Here is a 19,986-nt window from a genome sequence, read left to right as displayed (position 1 = left end):
ATGGCGGGGGCTTCCGCGCTGCGGGCGGCGGGCTGGCGGCTGGGCCTCGGCGCTCCGGCGCGCAGGGCGTTTTGGGGCGGCCTGAGGTAACGGCGGGGTGGGCGCCTCCCAGCTACCGCCTTGTGTTTTGGGGAGTGGCGGCCTTCGATCCTTCTCCCCGCCGCCTCTGTGTGCTGGGCCGGCGAGCGGCCGGGGGGGGCTGGGCAGGCCCGCGCGGTGCCGCCGTGGGCGCCGCTGGGGACGGTGCTGTGCCGCGGGCGGGCGGCTGACGGGTCGTTCGGGACTGCCCTCCTCGGTGCTGGGTCGCAGGCCTCAGGGCATGCAGCATGCCCGTGAGGGCGCACGGCTAGCAGGCGGGCGTCGCGGTGCAGAGTTACCCCTTTTAATGGTCTTACCTGCTTTGGTAAGGGAACTTGCTGGGCTTGGAAAAAGAGATGTTTCAGGGTGGTGCTACAGGGGGGATGAGAAGTAGTTGTTTCTGTATACGTTTTAGGTGAAGCCATGCTTGTGTAGCTGACTAGATGGTGGCATATGAGCAAGTCAAGTAACTTGGAGTAGGCATCAATTTTCTAGTTAAAACTGGTAATTGTATTTTTTTCACCTGTGGGCACTAGTTTTTTCTGTAGTAGTGGTTATTTTCTGTTACCCCTTTTTTTCACAGCAGATTAGAAAATGGAGCTGTAACTGGGAAAGTCAGTCATTGATCTGGTTAACGTTTTAATTACACTCAGACCAATAAAATAAGTGAGGTAGGTGATTGCTAGGTAGAGACAGCCTATGTGGCGAACAGAATGTGGTGTAAAACCGAAGGTCTAGCCTATGCACTTTTGTTTTTGCATGCATAATGAACCTGCTGTGTTGATGCGATGTGTAAACTCTCTACAGGCTAGACTGAGTCTGATATCAAAAGACTAGGAATAGAAATGTGCTATGACTTGGTCTTAAGTAGTCTAGAGACTGAAAATACTTCTGTCTGGTGTCAACAGGAAGGAGGAAAAAGAAGTAGAAGCAGACAAAGTAATTCATCAAGAGAAAAGTGAACCCAGCCTGATCTGTCCCCCACCACGCAGCAGAGAATATCTTCCTCCGGAGGATATAGAGAATTGCCTTGAGTCTCGCATCAAGGAGATTTTTGGACCCTCACTTCCTGAAAACTGGCAGCAGACACCCCTCAAAGAAAACAGGTTAAAGTATCGCCTCCTGGCTCAGCTGGCAGCAGAACTTGGTCATGCTGTCCCCAACTCACAACTCCACCTGATGCGCAGTGCTGAGGATGTCTTGAATTTCTATAGTACTCCTGTGAAGGATGTGTCCAAGTTTGATGAACTGTGTGCTGCAGAGCTGCCCCCAAACCTGAAGATTACCTGGAAGCAGTGAGTCGTGCCACAAAGCATCACTTCGCTTGCGTTCTTAAGGAGGGATTGCAGAGCAGAAGCAGAGCTCGTTCATCGTGGTAGCAACAGAATATATAAATATCACTAATAAAAGTTCATTTAGTTGTCCTCAGCTTTCATTTTTTCTGTTTTATTATAGACAGAAGTCCTCCTTGTGAAACAGTGACACAGTGTGGTCAGTAACGGTACTGATGTATGCTTTCTGGCCTTTGCCGTGGTGCCCAATAGTTACAGGGCCCGGTGGTGATAGGGAGGGGCAACCAACTCCCCAGTTTCTTCCCTGCAGCTTGTAAACTTCTTGTCTTCCGTTCTGAACTGTGTAATGGGCTTTTGCAAGTGCAGTTTGGATATGTCAGGCACCCTGTTCAACTTGGCCACCAAGTCTATCTGGGCCAGCACTCTTGGGGAAGGAAGGAGGGGGGAGGTAACCCAGCATCTTTTTTTTTTTTTGATGAAAAGAAGACACTGTCAACAATAATGTTTCTAAAAGCCATCACAGGTGCCATCTTAAAGAAAACCACTTGTTCTACTCAAAATTGCTACATTAAGATAGCGCTAAGTGTAATTCTGAAATCTCTGAACTCTCCAACAGTGAACTCTCCACAGCTCTGTAAGAACATCTGCCATCAAGGCAGCTTGTAGAATTCTTTCACATCTGTGGAAGGACCCTGTTTTTCTAAGTTCTGTCAGTGCTTCTAATAGCTACTAGTTAGTTTTTTGTATATGTTAGTTTTCATGTAGCTATAGGAAGACATGCAATTATGTATGTTAATTATGTATGTTAATTTTTCTTCCTGTGTAACTGATGATTTAATCAGAGGAGGCAAGCAGTGAAGTCAGGCAGACAAGAAAATAAAAAAATCTACAGCAGTCAGAGAAATGCCTGGTACTTTGTGTATTTCTACAAAACAGATTTTTAACAGTGAGGTTGAATTCTCTGGGTGTGGTATATCTGAGAAAGATCCAGAAATACGCTAGTTATACCACTCACTCACCTGAACCCTTGCTCCCGTTTTTTTTTAGCATACAAATACCTGAAGCACACTGAGGAGCTGCTGCTTTTGTGTGTTACACTACTCGGTTTCTTTACTCAGCGAACTTCTCCAGTGCTGCTTTCTTCTCATAGCTCTGAAGACATTTAAGAAACCTGTTCTTTTCTCCTTTTGAGTCCTGAGGAATTACAGAATAATGTGTCATTGAGGGGTGAACGTGAGGGAACTGGGGATGTTTCACTGGTCACTGTGGAGGGCTGTCTGTTCACTAATCCCTGTAGCTTATGGAAAAACACAGTGTGATAAATAACTAAGTTTGTGTCACCTTGTCTGCTTCAGAGGCTCTTTGGGAGCAATGAATTGGAAGTATTTTTTTTTAGTGAAATTATGTTTTCTTTCCATCAAATGGGAGATACTTGGGCCTCCTTGTTTTCTCTTACACGGTACTCATAATCTAAAAAAAAAAAACTTTCAGCAATGCTTATCCTGCCCTTCTGTGTCTCTCCCAGGATGTAACTTTCATAGCTCATGTAATGTGATCGGAAAAGATGTGAAAAACAGAAGATTGAAAAGTAGGACAGGCAAGAAAAGAGCATGACAACAGGCTCGTGTTTTGCAATGTCAGAGTTGTTGTGTCAAATTGAGACTTCCCTAATCTCAGATACTTCAGCCACTCTGGGTGCAAACCTCACACTTCCATCAGCACACCTGTGCCAGAAGCTACAGGGATTAATGTACACAGGAAGAAGGTCAGACATGGGCATTTGAGATGTGAAACTTAACTCCTGGTAACAAGCTGGAAAAGCAGAAGTCTGAAACGAGATCAAAGTCTGGTATAGAACACCTGTGCCATGGAAAGACTAAGACTTCTAGGTGCTTAAATGCTTGGGGTATTTTTATCTTTGGGCTTTCAAAAGTACGTAATTTCTATTGAATTTGGTTATAAATAAATAAATGCCCTGCCCACGCATTTGCAGCAGGGCTGATCTTCATCTGTTTTAGGCAGAACCAGTAGAGAAGATCAAAAGGCGGTGGCAAGAAGCCAGGTTAGGAGGGTTTCTTGACAGAGAGACTGGATGCCAGAGAGGGTGGACCGAGAGAAAGCTGCGGTGCCCTGAGGGTCCTGCACATGTACAGCCAGCTGAGGGAGGCTGTCCTGCACCACCAAAGTCTGCCCGTCCAAGTCTGGGGGAGGATGAACATCTTGTTTCTAATGTTGACCTCCGGTTTTGATGAAATGTTGCAATTTTCCCTCCATACAGGTACTTGATGAAGGCAGGGGCAGATGGCTTTCTTGATCCAGAGTCATGTTCCAGAGCCTTGACACAGCCAAAAGGCACAATCTGCACACCAGGAGGAGCAACAAAAGCAGCCCTGCAGGAGCACCCATTTCCCTGTCAGGTGGGAGTTAGCTGAGGGGCAGAAGAGGCACAGCCATTCCTCCCAAGCAGGGAGGGTCAGCCACTGACACCAGTCATGTTACATAGACCAGGTTCAGTCCTGAAGTGCAGACAGCCCAAGAGCCACACATCCATCTTAAGAGGTGATCCAGCTCCACAATGAAAAACTAGCCACTGCAACATGTTTATTTTACGTAGTTGGTCATGAAACTACAGAAGCCACTGTTAGCTGCCAAAGCTCCCTGTGCACAGCACAGAGAGAATGATGTGCCTCAGAACAGGAATTAAAAAAAAAAAAAAAGAAAAAAATCCAAAAGCTACCTAAAGACTGATTTTTTTGTTGTTTGTTTTTTGTTTTGGTTTGTTTCTTTTCCCACTGGGTCGTAAGATTCCAGGATGTGGACACACATTGCTTCTGAAGGGAAAGGTACCTGGGAAAAGCAAATATGCTGTTAAGCTTAGACTTCTGGTGCAGGGGGTTATCTGTCAACTGGAAAAGGCTGAGGGTACCGTAAATCCAAAATGGTAGCAAACACACAGGGCTAGCCAAGAGGAAATGCAGTGAACGTGTGTGATAGGTCTCGCTTCATCTAACCGGTCATCCAGAACTTGGGTAACCTGCAAACAAGCATGCACACCCCTGTGGATCTGCATCTACCTGCAGACCTCTCCTGCGTGTAGGCATCCTTACATACCATGTCAGAGAAGAGAGGAAGAGAGCAGGGCTCACTTACTTATTTCAGAGGGAAGAGTGGTGCCTCTCACCATGCTGCGCTATAACTGGAAGGATAAAGCAGTCCTTCAGGAAGTGGAAAAGCAAGATTCAAATCCTTCTTCAACCTGGAGGATGAGGAAGAAACTCAAAACCACACCTTCCACCTTCAGAAAGACTGCCCGTGCCATTGTGCTAGAGGATAAGCAGAGGGGGCCAACATCACTACCAACTCTGTAGAAGCTATTGACCAAGAACGCAAGATTCACGCTGTGGTAACAGCACACTTGGGCGAAACACAATCCTGGGGTCCTCAGATGCAAAATCTAGGATACAGAACATAAAGTTTTTATCTTGGAATTCAACCCCATGATAAACCTTTGCAGTATGAGTGGATTTAGGTGCTGCTGATTGGGTGTATTGATTGGAGTATTCATCACTGATAAGCTTTCCTAACATGTCACTATTCTCTTAATACAGCAGAACAAGGACCAGCTCCACAGACAAATTTATTCAGCAGAAATTTTCCCGGTGGAATTGGGTTCAAAGTTGTAGTAAGGGACCCAGAACGCTATCAATGGTTGCTCCTGAGCCTGCATGGCCCGTGTGTGATCCTTATATTCCTAAGACTGAAGCAGCCTTCAGTAGAGTCAGAAGAAAATACCAACCTGGAATAAATGCTGCAAGACCAGACACAAACGGATATCCCAAATTTTCTTTGTGTCACAGGCAAATGACAGAGACCAGGCTACATGTTTTGGTTTTTTGATAATTTTTTTTTGCATCTGTTTTGGAAAAAATATACAAAAAAAGCCAAGAAGAACCAACATGGAAATGTGAGGTAAACATTCCAGTAAAAGTACAGACAGAGGCTCCATTCTTTAAAGGAGACACACAGCAGATATCACCATGCTAGAAGAATGAGATGCAAGAAAATCCTAGAAACAGTGAAAAGTCATGTAATGAAGCCTTTGCCCCAGTTTTAGCCATTGTACATGGGCTCTTTTTTGTTCTCCCCCCCCAATTGTCTTTTTTTTACTTGAACAAAGTTGTTAAATTGTAAAATAGCACTTTTGATATAAACTCTGTATGGCAGAATTTACAAAAATGCAGACTGCTACTACGGACTGTCAGGTTTGTTGGTTTTATTTATCTTTTTTGGGGGGTTTTTTTGGGTTTTCTTTTTTTTGTTGTTTTTTTTTTCTTTGACATGCCAAAGCCCCTCAGTGAAAACTGCACTGTCAGGGCAAAATTGGCTTCTTGGTTCTGCCAATCTGAATGCCAAGTAATGCCACTCCTCTGGAGAAGTGGTGTCACTTTTCCTTTGCACCAGTGTTACTAGTTACCCCACAAATCTATGATGAAGTTATGAAACACTTAAAGCACAGCCTCAGCTCCACAGTGGTGGCTGTATATCCCCATAGTCAATTCCTGAAGCCAGGTTTCACTGGGAGCTTTAGCTGGGCCTCGGGGAGGAACGGAGATCTAGGGAGATGATATAGTCAGCTCACATGCTATCAGCTACTACTATAAATTTTCATGTCCAGTCTGTCTATACCGCAGACTGAGTATGCTGTTTTAGTTATTCTTCAATAACTAGCACAATCACCCACACCAGAACAATCAGTCTTTGATTCAGTAAGATGCTTAAGGACATACTTCAAGTCTGCCAAGTAGTCTGGAAACGGGGTGGCTAACTGAAGTCCACAATAAATGTCCATAAGGAATGCTTAAGCAGCTCACTGAATCAAGGATGGATGTTTATTACTTGTTGATAGTATCATTTTGGGTTAGATTCCTGATCACCATTATTTTAATATGAATTAAATATATGCAATTACTTCAGATCTACGCTGAGCTTACTCAGATCAGAATCTGACCCACTGGTAGAAGCACTTCTTATGGTAAGAAAATGCAAAAGTGATTTTTTTTTTCCAAGATAGATAAATTCAAAAATGAAAAAAAAAAAAAAGTGTACAACTATCACATAACAACATCAACAATTCCATAGATGTAGTTCTTCAGTGCACACTTTAAACAAGAAAAGTTTTTTTTGTTCATTTTCCGTTTTGCTTTTAAATTCTGGCATAATAATATTAAAGCTGACAAAAAATCAGGGCAAGCTACATCACTTCCTCATACAAAAAAAGTACAAAACATTAGCCTCTAACTAGACATAACATAATACTGGTCATCACAGTTAGACATTTAGTAACTGTGTGTCTTGGAGTATTGTACTGGAAGGTAATAAAAAATAGCTTCTGTTGCCCATCTTCCATCTCAGGTTACTTCAGTCATAGAGGCAGAGTGATTCTGCAAAGAGCAAAAGGCAAACACATGAACATTTGCATACGTTTTTGCATTTACATATCCTTGTGTGTAAAATGAATGAGAAAAACCTTCACTAATGAAATTTCTTGCCCAGCTAATGTAGGGCTTTGAAATGAGATCATTGCAAACGTGACTGCCGTCTATCCTGATCTCTTGGTGGGAAATGCTGAACTCAAGCCCTGCTTCTGGTCCATGAACACTCACTAACAGGCTTCAAAAACAAGGTGCCACTTTTTCAAGAGTCTTTCAAACCGGCCTGGATCCTGTCCAGGGGGCCGTGCCAGTGCAGGCCCGAGCACTTCATACAGTCACATCACTGTTACTGTGGGTTTGTCCTCAGTCACGAAGAGCTTAAAAGACCATGGTTTGGCTTCATGTGATGTCTGCATGTAGATCCTCCGTAGTGTGATACTGGGGAACATACAGAGCTTAAAACCATACAGAGGTGGGGTCATTACGCCAAAACATAAGCAGCCACAGATATATAGCAACACCCAAGTTCTCTTTAGGTGGAAACAGTGTTGATTGAACCTTCTTGGAAGCCAATACCCAGGACTTGAATCATCCTTGGATCATGCTGCATTGGCAGGGTTTGTGTGGGTGCAAGGAAAAACAAGAGTGGGAGTGGATGCAGAAATCTGCACAGAGAAGGACGATGCACCTCCCATATCCAAAGAAACAGTAGTGAGAAGCCACTCCCAAGGCCTTACTTATAATAGCTTCAGACTAGGATCACTTCCCAATCTACTCCTGCATGGTAGATGTATGGTCATTTAGAGACTGATACTCTGAATCAGAGAAAATTACCTTCTTGATTATAGTGGACATAACAGTTAAAGGCCTAATTCCTACCTGCACTTCACAGTTCAGAAGCTATAAACAGATGACTAGACAAAATTTTTCTTACAGTCTATGAATATTTTCCCCTGTTCAGCCCTTTTGTCATACACGATGCAATGTGGCTATATAAGTAGTATTCAGTTTCTGGACTGCAGGTCCACCAAGAGAACAGTTAATGCACCCAGTTCTGTAGATTTAGTTGAAAGTCTTCTGGCAAATCTTTGCCTAATGAAAATTGACTTTTCAATTAAGCAAAATATTTCCAGGCATTAGAAACAGTGTCTTTTCCATTTTTTTAATTCCTCTTTTCAGCTTATTTGTCAAAGGGTTTAACAAAAGTCACTATTGATCTTGCCACACACCGCATACACAGGAATGACAGGCCACCTAATACAGGAAGTACAATTTAAAGAACAAAGAAATTACACCACAGCATTTCAGATAATTGATAAACTACAGGGCCTTCTTGTCTGCAGAAATTCTTGGTGGGTCTCGTTTGCATGTCAGTTTTGAAAGGACTGGGTATGATTCAGTTTTGCCAGTACAAGCCATTTGAAGTTAGTAGTTTAAGAGAAACACCATCAATGATGATGCTCTCGCTAGCTTATTTTTTTGCAAACTTGAAAGAATGCTATTAAATTCTCTTCTGATGACTTAGAGAGAGAAAACAGTGTATGATTTCTTCCTATGGAAGATACTGAACAGTAATAATGATAAAAACTTAATCTCTATAATATTTTTCTGGACAGCATAATTTATCCTCAGGATTATGAATGTTAGAGTAAATCCTTAAGACATCTCCAAAGCATTCCCAACTGTAATTAGGCAGAATTATCTTTACTTTTCTCTCAGTTTTTTATTCTTCTAAGCAAAAGTTTGTTATCACAACCAATATGCAGAGGCATATGCTGCTTTAATTTGGATATGTAGAGGGGCAGAAGATATACAGTATTCGGTAGTTTAAGGGATAAATGCCTTAAAACAAACTCTCCCCTGATGCAAATTCACACTGTTCAATGGACTTAATGTTTAGGAATAAAACCAGCTCCCTGTGTAGTTATGCATACAACTAGTTTTCACTCTGCCATAACAGAAAATGTACTTGGTGATGGTCTGGGTGAGGGGATTTACAGTACCTGTGCACTCAGTGTCTCCAGAGGACTTTCCACTCTTGGAAAAGCCATTAGCGGCATTCCTCGTGGGTCTTCAGGCTTCGGTTTAGAAGGAGCTCCATGAGTGCCTTTAAAATTATGGACAACACATATCCCCTGTGTAATGCAGAAAAAAAAAAGTGAGGTTAGCGTGTTCTGACCCTGGGAAAAAACTAATAGGAATTGCTATCAGGGGTCTCACAACTGCGAGTTTTTGCAAAGAACTTAAGTTGGGTTTTGGTTCAAGGTATCATCTATCTCAGCCTTGGACTACAGTGTGTTTACTGACATACTTGGGCGTGGTGGACTACCTTGGTAAACAGGTTAATCTGGCCTGTAATCTGAGGTGATGAACCGTTCTCAGCCTCTTTATATTTTATGTAGCAGAGACTCCCATGTCTGCTTTATCATCAACAGAAGCATGGACTACCTTAATGATGCATTTTATTGGCCAAATATTCTCTTCAGACTCTGACTGTCATTTCCAAACAGTGAAATCAGCTCACTGGATGGCTGAATCTACCTCACATCTGGATGACATCAAGCTCATTTAGCACCATTCCTGCATACTTCCAGCACAACTGCTGTGGTGTTTATCCTACAAGCCCTTCCCTTCTGCATGACCAGACTTATTGCTCCCACATGGTGATGCTAATATGAGCAAACACACATGGCAGGTTGGGGCTTGGGAAGAGAGTCGAAAAAAAGACATACAGGAGATGACACATCTGCTGTCAGAGTGATTCTAGCAGCCAGCTCCTTGCTGGCTCTTCCTCTTCACTGCTCTTTACACCTGAGCAAAGAACAGGCTGCAGCCTGGGTGAGTCTTGTGTTGGCAGCAGGAATCTCACAGCACCCCTCTGAGCTCTGGAGAGACCACTTCCATCGCTCTGCAATTGTGCTTGTGACACTTGCAGGGTGGCAGAAGGTCTGCAAGGCCAAAATGTGGAGGGTTGGAGCAGGCTGTCACTGCTAGAAACAGGTACTGGGAGCACACAGGCTGTCCTGATGGCGTGACTGCCTCTTGTATTGCATGGAGTAGATTTAAACTGCCTTTCCCAGTGGGAATCAGAAAACTGCTTATATTCAAGCCAAGGAGCTACAGGTCAGAGGTTGTGGACATCTTTTTACTTAAAGGGAACACAGGAATAAATGATATGTGAAGGTTTTAGGTTTTTTACAGAATAGAAAAAAAATAGTGACAGGACAATCTGGTTTAAGGGATCTTTGAAAATTAATCCCTCATGATTACAGCAATAAAGTGTCTCTTGCTATGCAGTGGATAGTTTTGAAGCATATTTTGATTAAATGGAACCATGCACATTTCTTGGTAGTAATGAGAATCACCTTGTGAGAGAAGGGGTTAAGAGAATCTTAGCAGTTAATGAGTAGATAAAGTTTGCAATCTCGTTAGCCATTGTGTAAAGTAGCTAAAGCAGGAGATCTGTAGTTCCTCACAAGGACAGTTCTTGATAAACTGACAGGAGTGAGAAGACTTGTGGCTCCTCACAAGGACGGTCCCTGATAAGAACCAGGAGAGTGCCTCAAGAACCGGCTGAAACTGACCTTGTGGTTTGGACGAAAACCAAAGAGCAACTGAGCCTGCGTAAGAGCAAGGGGTTACTACTGGTGACGAAGAGGAGCGACCGGCCTTCATCCTCACGACCCTCAGCGACCACCACCAGAAGGCACTGCGCAAGCGCAGATGGGAGGAGTTTATGGAAATAATGTCTTGGAATTCATTTTAATACGAAGCAGGGACAGGTCATGCATATGTATAGGCATATTGAGAAACTTTATGTATATGTAACAACTTTGCTGTATATATTTGAAGTAAGCGCCGCGTTGAGGTGCGCACGGTTTTTGGTGGGACTATCCCCCCGTGCTGCCTAGCGCTGAATAAACATACCTACTTTACAATCTTACAGATTGTACAGCCAACAAGGGAGCGAGTAACGTTCAAAGTCCAGAGAGATGCCGTTCCCAAATTCTGTGGGAAGGCCTTTGATATATTTTAATACATTTGTTTATCATATGAAATGGTGAACAATTTCAGCTCAAAATGAATGCAAAGGGAGGTGGTTTTGTCTCCCAGGGAGTTTGTCCTGCCTTTCCTTTCTACTGCACTTCTTTTATGGTCTGAAACAAAATGGGGAACCAGGACTACTGCTTAGACCTCCCAGACAACACCCCGTATCCTACATTTTTGCCAGATACCAATCAGACAGTGGGGTTTTGCAACACAGGGGTGTTAGAGAAGACGTCTCAAGCATTTGAGACTTTTGACATTAGTTGAAATCTCACCATTTTTAATGTATTTTCCAGGATAGGTCAAGAACAAACATGTACATTAATTAAAATAATCCTGAAATATATACAGTGCACAAACATTGTCATAGTAGCCTTATTAGTTAGTATCAGCCTGATTAGGATTGTCTCTGATGATATGTTTAATTAGATGAGGCTAGAATTAGTTCTTAGCAACTGGATTAATCAGCTGCAACAGGCCACAAGAGAATAGTAATTTTTACATTTTTAACTGAGGTGTTTTAAAAGGAAAGCATAAGGACTGATGGACTTACCAGAAACAAAGCTACAGCACTCCCCAAGATGAAGCCTGCAATCACATCCGAACAGTGGTTTCGATACTCAGAAACTCGATTTAGGCCAGTAAGGAATGCAGCACACAGGGTACCCAGACACAGCACAGGTTTGGCTAGTCTGCTACTCTTTGTTTTAATTGTGCTTGTGATGTACATCTGAAACAAAGGGCAAGCCAAAAATCAAAAGGGGCTCTGCCAGAAATGTATCTTTTTCCACCCAGACATATCCTAAATCAGCAAGGATGTGACAAAACCCATGACTCGTTAAAAAAAGCACTGGGTAATGAAGGAAGATGTTTAAGGTAATTCAGAGAACACTTTTGAGAGAACAAAACAGATACTGATAAATGCTGTTTCAGGATGTCAAATACCCCATCAACTGCATTTCCATACTGGACTTTTTCTGAGCTGCTATGTACAGGCTCAGTTTTATTGATTTCCTAACTTGTGCAGGTAGTTGCTCATATGCTAGCAAACATGCACTCTGAATGTACAGGACTAAATGTTTGCAAAGAGAGTGAAGAATTTATATTTACACTCTTGCAGAAACTGTAATATGCACATGATGGAGTGCCTAGCATCCACATGAACTAGCTGTTCCAGTTTCCTTAGTGGTGTTAAGAAACAGAACATTAAGAGAAACCATTCCAGACATTTTCTCTGCAAGATGAAATGAAACAAAGAATATGAGAGTTCTTTCAAAACAAAGTTGATTCTGAAAATGTAATTCCAGAGCATGAAGTTTCACTGTGCTCTGAATATTTTTTAATGAACCTCACATGTTTTTTTGCAGTTTGTATTTTGTTTTAAATGCGTTTTGACAGAGAGAATAAAACAATGTGGGTCACGATTAGCAGCCAGTCATTAGTTCCAGAGCCGCAAAATGACAAAGATCAAGCAAACCAAGCCTCATGGCAAAACAATTCGATAAAATCCTTTTCAGCAAGGAAGTATGGATGCCTGCATGATTTTCAAAGCTTTGATAAGCAAAGCAAGTATGTCAAATATGTTTGCCAGAAATGTCTCCAGATGACACACTGCCTCCCATACACAAAACAGAATCAGGAAGATACATTTGCAAAATTAATTTGATTCTTATTACCAATCAGCTGGTTAATGAACCTGATTCACATAATGTAGATCTGATCCAGTGAAAGAACAAATGCATGTTCTGCTGGGGAATAAAAAGATTACAGACGATGGAAGTGTCTAGTGTTTAGTATCAAAAGATGCCATTTTATTTGTCAAGAAAAAATATGTTCTCTTGTTGTAAAATAAGTCAAGTCACCAAAGCTGAAAATAGTTCCATTCCTGATCCTTTTCCAGTCGTCAAAAATGGAAATACGATTCTGTTAGTCTTCTGGACAAAAGACTCTATAGAAGATCCTTATTGTTTTAATCACATCTGCAATAGCACCACAACTGGTATCTCTGACTCTGCTGTCTGCGGCAAAAACATCATCTTTCTCTGGGATGACTTTATTTGTGGGGAAGGGCAGTGCTGAGCACTTTGCCATGGGCGGCACTGAAATCAGAGTAGGACACTGCAGGATGGTGGAGACCCAAGACTTGTTCTCCTTCGTTGCTGCTGCTGCAGCTGAGGACACCGTGCTGGCTCCTGCTGCCAGACTCTGGCCAAGACTGCAATGGCTTGGCTACGGCGAAGCTGCCCCAGGATTTTCCTGTGCCTGTGCTGAAGTAAGGAGGTTTGGTTTGGTGCTTCCAACTGCAACTACCAGCACAGCTTGATTCACACTCCGTGATCTATTTGACAACCATGGGCAATTATTTTAGTGCATTTTAATGCCTGTCCCTTTCCTTGTAAGCCAGGTATACAGAGGTCACTATGGTCTGACACATACAGTTTTGGGATCAAGAAACAGAAATTATATCCATTCTCAAGGTCACTCTGTTCATTGCATTGTTCCTTTATTCTGCTGTATTGTGCACATTTTTTATTCTAACTTTCTCCCTGTCTGTATTTCTTTTCCCTTTTTCCTGACTGGTTCATCAAATGTCCCTGCAGCTGGCTTCCCCTCAATGGCTGTGTTAAAAAATTTTAGCCCTAAACCCAAGAAGCGAAGGGACGCAGTAACCACCTCCTGGAAGAGAAAGGGACAGGCCAGAGAAACTGAACAGGGGAAGGCAGATCTGACTGCCTCTGGACATGTACCTAGGCACAATTATACTTTCACCTGCCAAGAAACTGCAGCACTAGACTTCTAACAGCTGAATTTGATGGAAGTGAAGTCTTCTGCCCTTAAAGGTGCTGCTTGAGCACATCATTTAAAGGTGAGTTCAATTTATGAACTGGAATATTATGGTGTGTAATAGCACTGGGAATGGGACTAAGCTACGTGAGAGGTTCCTGCTTGCTTTGTTTTTCCAGCCTCATACCTGACTGCAGCACATGCCCTGAAGTGACAGCTAGCAGCTAAGCACTAGGCGGCAATCTTGCCCCAGTCTTTGCTGGGAGGTTGGGCTGCACCTGACTATCACCAAAACTCACGTTAAGGTTCTTCTTTGGAAACAATAGGAAAAAATACTGTCAGCGGCCACTGTGAATAATTACCGCCCATCCCTTCACCCTATGCATTTCTTTTAGCAGAAGCCAATTCAAATGAGTAACAGGAGCCGGATTTCTTTCCTATTCCCCACCAAAGCACTATTGCAGTTTACAGCATCCAAGGGAAAAGCATCACCTCTTCAAAGCAACAGTGCAGTCCTGCTGCGACAGCTGCAAACCTGGCTGCAGAGAACAACCCATACATGCTTGTTATCCTACAGCTATGAGGTGAAGCTGGGTCTTTGGGTCGCCTGCATGGGAGAGTTCTTTTTACAGATGGGCAGTTTCTAATGTATTTGAAGTTTCACACGACTCGGCAGGAAAATATAAACTTGTAGTAAAGAGAACATTTTTAGCAATGAGGGTAATTAACCATGCGAACAGATTGCCACGGGAAATCTGTTAAACCCTCCTGAGGTGGGTTTAAAACAAGACAAACTGTTTCCCTGGAAGGTATGCTCCAGTTCATCCATAGATCACACACCAAGCTCAGAAATAACTGGGAGAGCTTCTCCATTCTAGTCAGATTTCCCAATCACTGCGGTTTGGTCTTTATTGGTCTGGTCCCAAAAAGCCAGGATATTTTTTATGATTCTCACAATGTGTTTGCCCTTTCACCTACAGCATGTTTTCAAAGCTTTGTGTAAGAGCCCACAATCTCAGTGAAAGTCATGTACACTTCATTTCCTACACACAGCAGGTGTTTTTGAAAATTTCCCACAATGATATTTATAGGGTAAATTTATTTAGAAAACTCTGAATGTCAAAACCAGTTATTTGATGGGTGGGAGAGGGAGGAAGGAAGTGCACACGAGAAGATGTGAAGAAAACAGAAAAAATCATATTAAAAAATAAACCACACGATTTAACTATAGAAATGATCTATTCAGCTTCTTTGCTGTGCTCTTATCAGTACACTCAAGCAGTGCATTTAGCAATGTGCAATACACGATAGTAGCATTCATACTGTGTGTAATTCCGCTCCCATCTTCTTCAGACAGACAAAAGCACAGACAGCCAAGAAGGCTTTTTTGTTTGCAAGTTTAAAATAGACTAGACATTCATATATATATGTACAAATACATGCATATATTTTGAATGTATATTATATCTATGATGAGAAAGGCAGAGTGGAAGAAGTCAGTCTTGTCCTTTCAGCAGAAAGTAAGTGGGGGGATTTGTGATGGTTTATTTTCCTTGGAAAGTTCACAATTCCATACCAATACTGGAAGATTCTGTGTCCTACAAGCTTTACAGACAATCTTTTCCTTTAACATAGAGATTTCTACAGCAAGAGAGAAGCAGAGCCTTTGACAATGATGTGCATTGTCGAACACAAGGCAGTCTCCTAGGTGCTCAGTATAGCTGCTCAAAGTACCAAGGCCTTGAATTTTATTGATTAGTCTGGTAGTTGTTAATGCAGAAATAGAAGAAATTGTTGGTGGGGTCGCAGTGACCTGGGTTGCAAAAGGGATTTGCTGTAGTGGTCTCAGCTACTCAGAATTTCCCGAATCTTGAAAGTTTCATGTCCACTTATATTCTATCACTCTAATCTAGTCAAGAAGCAATGCACCCAGGCGTAAACAACAGATGCCAGGTCATGATCCAGTGTTATGAGGCAGAGTCTTCTGGCCAGATGGAGGTGACAGAAAGCATTACTTGTGGATGCTGGTAGGCAACAGCTTAGCTGAATAATCCTAAAAACACTACTAAACAGTCAGTGTAAGTAATTAGTTGTATCTTGCAACGACAGAGGCCCTGCTGTGACTGTAAAACAGTTCTCCTTGCTTTCACTCCAGAGGCAAACAGGAGGATCAGCAAGGATATCTACCTTCTCTCTACAATAAGAGATCCTCCAGTTGTGCTGGTGAAATACTTTAATTTGCCATATTCTGTCTGAACACCACCATCTGTTAGATGTCCTTTGTCATTGACTCTTCCCATGACATTTCTCAGAAAACCATGAAGTAGCAGTTGTTTAAAGATGATGTAACTGGGATACCCTTATGTAACATAAGATTTTATCATCTGTTTTTTGGTTTTTTTGCCAGAAAAGTTAATGAATTAAGGTGTATTTCTAGCCTATCATTTTCCCTTGGGAAAAGTACTGAGAAGCATGTGTTCCTAACTGTATAGCAGTGTGTACTATGGACAGTGACTGCCATCTCTTCCTGTGATACTTCTGGGAGGCTAATAAAACTTCATTAGATGTCATTCTAAGTTTTGTGCAAGTATGAAAGCCAGGGCTGCCAGCTGTTTTCTCTTTCACCTACTTTAGGCATACAAGCTTCATCTCTGCCTGCAGAGATCAGAAGAGTGATGCTTTGGGCTCTCCTCAGCTTCTTCGACAGGTGACAAGAAAAAGCCTAGTTGATTAAATATGAAACCCAGATTATTAAAAAAAAACATCAACAAAAACCAAAGCCAAACCAATCACAGTGGGAGTACCGTCACTACCAGACTAACGAACAAATGAGTACAGAGATATCTGCAGAGGATACTTGAGGTACAGTCATGGGAGAAGACTCCCAGATCTCAACAGACATTACGATGAAATACAGTAGAATCATAGAGCAATTTGTGTTGGAAGGGACCTTTAAAGGTCATCTAGTCCACCCCCCCGCAGTAAGCAGGGACATCTTCAAATAAATCAGGTTGCTCAGAGCCCTGTCCAACCTGACCTTGAATGTTCCCATGGATGGGGCATCTACCACCTCTCTGGGCAACCTGTGCCAGGGTTTCACCATGCTCATTGTGAAAAAATTCTTCCTTCTAGTTACTCTAAATCTACCTTTTTTCAGTTTAAAACTGTTACCCTTTGTCCTATTGCAACAGCCACTGCTAAAAATCTGTCCCCATCTTTCTTAGAAGCCCCCTTTAAGTACTGGAAAGCTGCAATAAGGTCTCCCCAGAGCCTTCTGTTCCAGGCTGAACAAATCCACCTCTCTCAGCTGTTCTTCACAGGAGAGGTGCTCCATCCCTCTGATCATTTTTGTGGCCTCCTCTGGACCTGCTCCAACAGGCACATGTCTTTCCTGTGCTGACAGATCCAGACCTGGATGCAGGACTGCAGGTGGGGTCTCACCAGAGCACAGTAGAAGGGCAGAATCCCCTCCCTCCACCTGCTAGCCATGGCCCTTTGGCCCACGATACAGTTGGTCTTCTGGGCTGCGAGTGCACTCTGCCAGCTCATGTCCAGCTTTTCATCCACCAGTACCCCCAAGCCGCTCTCAGCAGGGCTGCTCTCGAACCTTCATCTCCCAGCCTGTATTTGTGCTTGGGATTGCCCCAACCCATGTGCAGGACCTTGCACTTGGCCTTCTTGAGCTTCATGAAGTTCGTATAGGCCCACCTGTCAAGCCTGCCAGGTCCCTCTGGATGACATCTCTTCCCTCCAGCATGTCGACAGCACCACTCAGCTTGGGGTTTTCTGCAAACCTGCTGGGGGTGCACTCAACTCCACTCTTCTTAAATCATTGATGAAGATGTTAAAGAGTACTGGACCCAATACAGACCCCTGAGGGACACCATTTGTCCCTGATCTCCGTCCGGACATTGAACCATTGACCACTACGCTCTGGATGTGACCATCCAACCAATTCCTCATCCACCCAACAGTCCACACATCAAATCCCTCCAATCTCTCCAATTTAGACAGAAGGATGTCGTGGGGGCCCATGCTAAAGGCCTTACAGAAGTCAGATATATGACATCCGTAGCTCCTCCTTTGTCCACTGATGTGGTCACTCCATCACAGAAGGCCACTACGTTGGTCAGGCAGGACTTGCCCTTGGTTAAACCATATTCGCTGTCTCAAATCCCCTCCCTGCCCTCCATATGCCTCAGCAGAGCTTCTAGGAGGATCTGCTCCTTGATATTCCCAGGCACAGAGCTCAGGCAGACAGGTCACTAGTTCCCAGGGTCCTCTTTTTGACCCTTTTTCAAAATGGGTGCAATGTTTCCCTTTTTCCAGTCTCCAGGGACTTCATCTGACTGCCAGGACTTTCCAGATATCATGGAGAGTGGCTTGGCAACTACATCAGCCAGCTCCCTCAGGACTCTGGGATGCACCTCGTCAGATCCCATTGACTTGTGTATGTTCAGGTTCCTCAGGTGGTCTTGAACCCTTCTTCTTACAGTGGGAGGGACTTTGCTCCTCCAGTCCCTGTCTTGCAGTCCATCCCCTTGAGAGGTGTGGGAAGAGACACTGCCAGTGAAGACTGAGGCAAAGAAGTTGTTGAGCACCCCAGCCTTCTCCTTGTCTGTTGTTACCAGTCTGCCAGCCTTGCTCATCAAGGGGAGTACACTTTATTTGACCTTCTTTTTCTGACTGATGTACCTTTATTCTTCCTTCCCATTATTCTTTGTGTCCCTTGCCAAGTTCAGTTCCAGCTGTGCCTTGGCCTTCCTGACCCCATCCCTACACAACCAGGCAGCGTCCCTGTACCCTTCCCAGGATCCTTGTCCCTGCTTCCACTGCCTGTGCATTTCCTTCTTGCCCTTTAGTTTGACCAGCAGGTCTCGACTCAGCCATGCTGGTTTCTTGCTTTGCTTTCCTGATTGCTTATTCCTGGTGATCGAGAGCTCTCGTGCTCTACGGAAAGTGTCCTTAAAGGTCTGCCAGCTCTGTTCTGCTCCCTTGTCTCTGAGGGCAGTTTCCCAGGGGTTCCTACTGACTGACTCCCTTAAGAGCTGGAAGTTTCCTTTCCTGAAATTCAGGGTCCTGACTTTACTCTTCGCCTGCCCCATATCCCTCAGGACTGCAAACTTCGTCAACAGACTCCCCTTGATCGAGCGGCCTGTACCTTGGTCCCTGATTTTTACCCATAAGCTTTTGACCTTCCCATGGCTGTGCCTCAAAGACAGATCTTCAAACTCTATCCATTTCTTGATACAGAGGGCAACGCCTCTGCCCTTCCTACCTCACCTGTCCCTTCTGAACAGCCTGTAGCCTTCGATAGCCACACTCCAGTTGTGGGATTCATCCCACCAAGTTTCAGTAATGGCAACCAGGTCATAGCTTTCTAGCAGCTTGGTGGCTTCCAGCTCCTCCTGTTTGTTGCCCACAACAAGCACAATGCCTGTGCTGATTCCATTCTCCTGCCAGATATTGAAACCGCAGTGGGTGGCCTCTTCATTTTATAGTAGTACGATGTTTTATTTATCTGCTACCAAGGTCAGGGTAAAATATCCCGTAAATACGTCTAAGGCTTTTCTCAAATCCTGGTGACCTACAGACAGACTTTGCCATTCGAGTTGAGCGGTTGGGGAAAAAAGACCTAGTTAAGCTGTTTTGACATCAGAACCAGGTTAAGTCCTTGGATCTTAATGGCAAAACCACCAAGGTTTTCTACTTTGTGAGTAAGCTTCTTGGATCAGCTTTCAAACGTAACAGAACCAGAGAACACAAAGGAGCAGACATTCTGTTTCACTGGACTTACAAAGACAGACAATTTCCTTCCTGTGAGTATAGCAGTGTCACCTTGTCAAGATGTCAACTGGGGTCTATTTCTCTGTGATAACAGCAAAATTCTGGCACTGGCTTTTATTACAACTTTCTTTGCGTGGGAAATTCACGTCCTAAACAAGGGGAGCAAAATCCAGCCTAGTTCAGCCTTCCATTGAAATGGCACACTTTTTACATTTTAAATGTTCAACAACCCATGGCATGTGAACAAAAGAAATAGTAGTGATCCAGGAGCCATTTAAGCATCAATTTCATTTTAACGTTCATGAGGCGGGGGGCTGGGAGAAGAAAAGGTTGAATGCATACGCAAAGGCCTCTGAGAAAACCAGCAGCAAAGACAAGATTAGGACCTCAGGCCTTCAGGTCATACAGTGCCTCAAAAGCAATGAGCATTTGATTTGCTTATACTAGGACTGGTAAAACAGAGAAAGAAGTGGATTTTCCCCTACAGATAAAGAAAAAAGCCCTCCCCAAAACAACCTTCTTTTTCTTCAAAAACCTATTGTAAGAAAAATGGCCCCATCTACATG

At 43.4% G+C, this 19,986-nt stretch overlaps 2 protein-coding genes across 2 annotated transcripts in view; one reads left to right on the top strand and one right to left on the bottom strand.

Moving 5' to 3' along the window:
* Window positions 1–1,456, top strand: MRPL50 (mitochondrial ribosomal protein L50; the record flags this gene model as incomplete). Its single annotated transcript, XM_082013711.1, has 2 exons — window positions 1–86; window positions 987–1,456. The coding sequence occupies 2 exons, from the start codon at window positions 1–3 to the stop codon at window positions 1,375–1,377; spliced, it is 477 nt and encodes a 158-aa protein (XP_081869837.1). The 3' UTR covers window positions 1,378–1,456.
* Window positions 1,457–6,778: 5,322 nt separating this feature from the next.
* The window catches only part of PLPPR1 (phospholipid phosphatase related 1), a gene marked incomplete at both ends in the record, with an annotated part of 79,365 nt that continues 66,157 nt past the window's right edge, over window positions 6,779–19,986 (bottom strand). The window contains 3 exons of the mRNA XM_082013230.1: window positions 6,779–6,811; window positions 8,806–8,937; window positions 11,403–11,579. Coding sequence (XP_081869356.1) covers window positions 6,779–6,811; window positions 8,806–8,937; window positions 11,403–11,579 — 342 coding nt within the window. The remainder of the gene's footprint in view (window positions 6,812–8,805; window positions 8,938–11,402; window positions 11,580–19,986) is intronic.

Source organism: Phaethon aethereus (genome assembly GCF_964289735.1).
Source record: "Phaethon aethereus genome assembly, chromosome: Z".
Lineage (NCBI taxonomy): Eukaryota > Metazoa > Chordata > Aves > Phaethontiformes > Phaethontidae > Phaethon > Phaethon aethereus.
The sequence above is the reverse complement of the archived record's forward strand: the minus strand, read 5'-3'. Positions and strand labels throughout refer to the sequence as shown.